At 37.7% G+C, this 4,551-nt stretch overlaps 1 protein-coding gene across 1 annotated transcript in view; it reads left to right on the forward strand.

The window, feature by feature from the left end:
* Positions 1-4,308, forward strand: part of LOC103084529 (soluble lamin-associated protein of 75 kDa-like) — an 18,230-nt gene extending 13,922 nt beyond the window's left edge. Inside the window, 2 exon segments of the mRNA XM_082931229.1 lie at positions 3,777-4,217; positions 4,220-4,308. Coding sequence (XP_082787355.1) covers positions 3,777-4,217; positions 4,220-4,308 — 530 coding nt within the window.
* Positions 4,309-4,551: the final 243 nt, after the last annotated feature.

Raw genomic sequence — 4,551 nt, forward strand, 5'->3', positions numbered from 1 at the left:
GGTGGGAATGTAAATTGATACAGCCACTATGGAGAACAGTATGGAGGTTCCTTAAAAAGCTAAAAATAGAACTGCCTTACAACCCAGCAATCCCACTACTGGGCATATTCCCTGAGAAAAGCATAATTCAAAAAGAGTCATGTACCACAATGTTCATTGCAGCTCTATTTACAATAGCCAGGACGGGGAAGCAACCTAAGTGTCCATTGACAGATGAATGGATAAAGAAGATGTGGCACGTATATACAATGGAATATTACTCAGCCATAAAAAAAACGAAATTGAGTTATTTGTAGTGAGGTGGATGAACCTAGAGTCTGTCATACAGAGTGAAGTAAGTCAGAAAGAGAAAAACAAATACCATATGCTAACACATATATATGGAATCTAAAAAAAAAAATGGTCCTGAACAACCTAGGGGCAAGACAGGAATAAAGATGCAGATGTAGAGAATGGACTTGAGGACATGGGGAGGGGGAAGGGTAAGCTGGGGCAAAGTGAGAGTGTGGCATGGACATATACCAAATGTAAAATAGCTAGCTAGTGGGAAGCAGCCACATAGCACAGGGAGGTCAGCTCGGTGCTTTGTGACCACCTAGAGGGGTGGGATAGGGAGGGTGGGAGGGAGACGCAAGAGGGAGGAGATATGGGGACACATGTATATGTACAGCTGATTCACTTTGTTATAAAGCAGAAGCTAACACACCATTGTAAAGCAATTATACTCCGATAAAGATGTTAAAATAAATAAATAAATGAAACAAGTAATTTAGTCCAACACCTTACTCACAGAGGAAAACACTAAGTCCCAGAAATCTAAGTAGCTTGCCCAAGATGACACAGCTACTGGATGGCAGAATATGAACAGTAGTTCAAAACTGACCACTTTATTTTTCTCAGAATGGTGTTTAAAGCAATTTTAACCTCACTGGGTTTAGTTTGCTAAACGTACAAGCTATTTTTCCTTCCCAGTATGTTATTGTCTAGTGCTGGAAAATCCTGAGAAGAAAAGGATGAGAAAGAGATCTGTATGTTTAAGAGTGTACTCTAGCTATTAAGAGATGAAGTAAAGGATTTATTATTCTAAATTCTAAGAGTTAATTTTAAAACTGCTTCTCAACTGTTCATTTCATTTTACTGTATAATTAACAAGTGGTTAACATATACTACCAGAGTGGTTCAGAGTTCAGGTCTACTGCAAATCTGTACTCTAAAGTACAAATTGGGAAAACAAAATAAAACATAATATACAAAACACTACACTAAAGCCATAAAATACACACTACATTGGTTATTCTTTTCCTTCCAGTTTAGGAGGCCTTGTGAAGATTGTACCTGACTTTCAGGATGAGAAATATTATACCCCCAAAATTTTACCACTTGGTTAAGGGTCAAGGGAAAAAGCAAAACTTAACTTTGATATTTTGTTTGTGAGTGGAAAAAATATATACTAGTTTTCTTCACAGAAAACTGTAATTTAAAATTCAAAAAAGACAAACATTATTTCTACTTTATTTAGGAAGATTCTTTTTTTTTTTTTTTTTTAATTTTATTTATTTATTTATTTATGGCTGTGTTGGGTCTTCGTTTCTGTGCGAGGGCTTTCTCTAGTTGTGGCAAGTGGGGGCCACTCTTCATCGCGGTGCACGGGCCTCTCACTATCCTGGCCTCTCTTGTTATGGAGCACAGGCTCCAGATGCGCAGGCTCAGTAATTGTGGCTCACGGGCCTAATCGCTCCGTGGCATATGGGATCTTCCCAGACCAGGGCTTGAACCCGTATCCCCTGCATTGGCAGGCAGACTCTCAACCACTGCGCCACCAGGGAAGCCCTAGGAAGATTCTTAAACTTTGTTTCAAAATATTCACCTACAAGCACACAGAGCAGGCTTTGAAATCTTCTGAAGCCTTGGGCAGATGAAACTAATATTTTATACAAATACCAGTTGCCTTCATTGTTCTTTTCTTCTTTGTAATTTTTTTCTCATTTATAATTTTTAAGCAAATATTGGGACATCTGGAACACTAGTGTTTTTATTAGAATTCTGACAGTATACCAGAAAAAGCCTGAAAATTCATAAAATGTCTCTAGAAAATACATAAAATATGTCACTGGTTTAAGAACAGATTCTTTTGCCAGGCTAAAAACTTATTTTTTATGTTGAAAAAGTAATTATAAAATCATTTGAATTCACAAATTCACAGAAAATATTTTTAAACTATTTTTTTTTTTTGGTAAAGAATTTAGGTTTATGATACCCAATGCTGCCAAATAAGCTTTTGTTCTTGGGCTTAGCTTTGGCAGATTCCCTTGGTACTACTCATGTTCCCTAGACAACTAGATAATGAAAAAATGTATATTGAGGTTCATATGACACAGAAGAGGCTAGCCTGGGAAATGAACTTTTTCCTACTTGTTCAGCAGTTATTCCTCTGAGATGGAAGCATCTGGCCTAACTGATTAAAACTGCCTCACCTGCCTGGAGGCCATTTATAATCTAAATCCAGGCATTTCCCTGCTGTGGATAATCTTAGACTCTCGTGTGAAGACTCAGTGTGCCTCTGCTTGAGAAGAGAGTGAACTCTGAATTTTACAAAATCCCACTGTTTGCCTTAGAAATCTCAATAAGGGCCCTCCATGCTCCAGGCACTGTGATCGAGGATGGAACTGGGGCTATGCCTTGAGGCCTGGCACTCTACAGAGTGTGCTGAGCAAGCCATGTAAGAAAATATATTGCATAAATCCAAATAAAGGTGTTCCTTAAAAGTCTCACGTATATCAGGCTGCTGTTCCTCTTACTTACAGTAAGTACATAAAAAGTTACACTCCTCAGCTTTGTATCAGGTACTGGGCTGAAAGTAGATAAACTTGTCTTAAACAAACTATTGAGAATGTGAGACCACAGGAGAAAATGGGCCTGCATTAGGGTCAGTCTGGCTACCTCAGGCACTTCCCAAGAATTCTTGGCAGTATCTGAGAATGAAGGGGGGAAAAATAACCACACTTTCCAAGAAGCTATGAGTAATTTTCTTAATATTCTAAGCTGATGAATATTTAAAGAATAAAAAATCTACCCTGGGGCAGACTAACAAATGAGAAGGACAAGGGCCTGACATTTCCTGGAAATCTTGTAAATTAAAAAGAAAACCATGAAAAACAAAAGCAAAAAAGTTATCAGTCTCTCACTTATATGAAAATTGCCATCAGAATTTAATAGAAAATTTTAAGCACGAAGTTTTTGTTCAAATGTTTGTTGAAAAGTATCCGTAAAGAGAGAAATTGCCCTGTTATATCTGAATGCTAAACGTGACCTTTAATTTTTTTTTTTAATACAAAATTCTGCCTGAGTCATCAAAGTCTAGGAAGCAAATAAAAGACATTCTTTTTTCTTGAATTTTGAAATGCTTTTTTCTAGTTCCTGTGTAACTAGAAGTGTTTGGATTAAAATCTCAGAATTGGCTTCAATTCTCTGTTAAAGGAGAACAGGAGGATTTTGGAGGGAAAAAAAATTCCAACTTAAAGGAAAACGAACAAGTTCTGGGCAATTCTGTCTCACATGTCCTTATTATGTCAGTCCTAATCTGTCTCATTGTATGAACCCATCAAATTCTCAACTTTTTCAGAAAATATCCTGAAAAGTGTTGGTATTAAGAAAAAAAGAAAAAGTAAAATGAAAATACTCAAAATTCCTTAGAAAATCTTCTACCATCTTAGCAAGATCCTTCCTGCTTTTAGAAAAGTTTCCTATCTGACTTAATTTTTTATCATTCTCATTAGGTAGGGGTAAAGAAACATTCCTTTTCCCATCTGATGACAAGGGGCACACTGAAGAGAGGCTGCCTCTAGTTTCAAGAAAGAAAGCACATTTTGGGAGTTCAGACAATGTGGCTACTATCCCAAATGAAGAACGGGCCGACAGTGGTTTTCCAAACTCCGTGATAACTGAATTTTCTGAAGAATCGATTCCTGAAAATGTATCACCCAACACTACTGCCTCATTGGAAGACCAGGGTGAGGAGGGGGTAGCTGAGCCCCAGGAGACATCTCCAGCTCTTCCTCAGAGCTCTTTAATAGAGGTTGAACTTGAAGATGTGCCATTTTCACAGAATGCAGGACAGAAGAACCAGTCAGAGGAGCAGTCTGAAGCATCTTCTGAGCAACTGGATCAGTTGACACAATCAACAGAGAAGACTGTGGATAGCAGCTCAGAGGAGATAGAAGTGAAGTGCCTGTGGTCGACAGGCGGAATTTAAGAAGAAAGGCCAAAGGGCACAAAGGACCTGTGAAGAAGAAAGCCAAGCTGACCTGAATGAGGAAGAAATGTGGATGATAAATCCTCTTCTTTGTAACATAATTGTTGTTTTTAAAATATGGCAGTTAATAAATAGCATGGGGCACAGGATAAAAACTCCAAATTTTCAATTTGAACTTATTTATGATGCCGCTTTTCCCTCCCCTGTAGGACCTAGGATTCACCGTTCTTTTTAATTTTTCAGGCTATTTTGTGTGAATACAATTTTTTTTATTTTTATTAACCATGTTTCGATTTTGG

Source organism: Lipotes vexillifer, unplaced genomic scaffold (assembly GCF_000442215.2).
Source record: "Lipotes vexillifer unplaced genomic scaffold, Lipotes_vexillifer_v1.1 scaffold1164, whole genome shotgun sequence".
Taxonomy (NCBI): domain Eukaryota; kingdom Metazoa; phylum Chordata; class Mammalia; order Artiodactyla; family Lipotidae; genus Lipotes; species Lipotes vexillifer.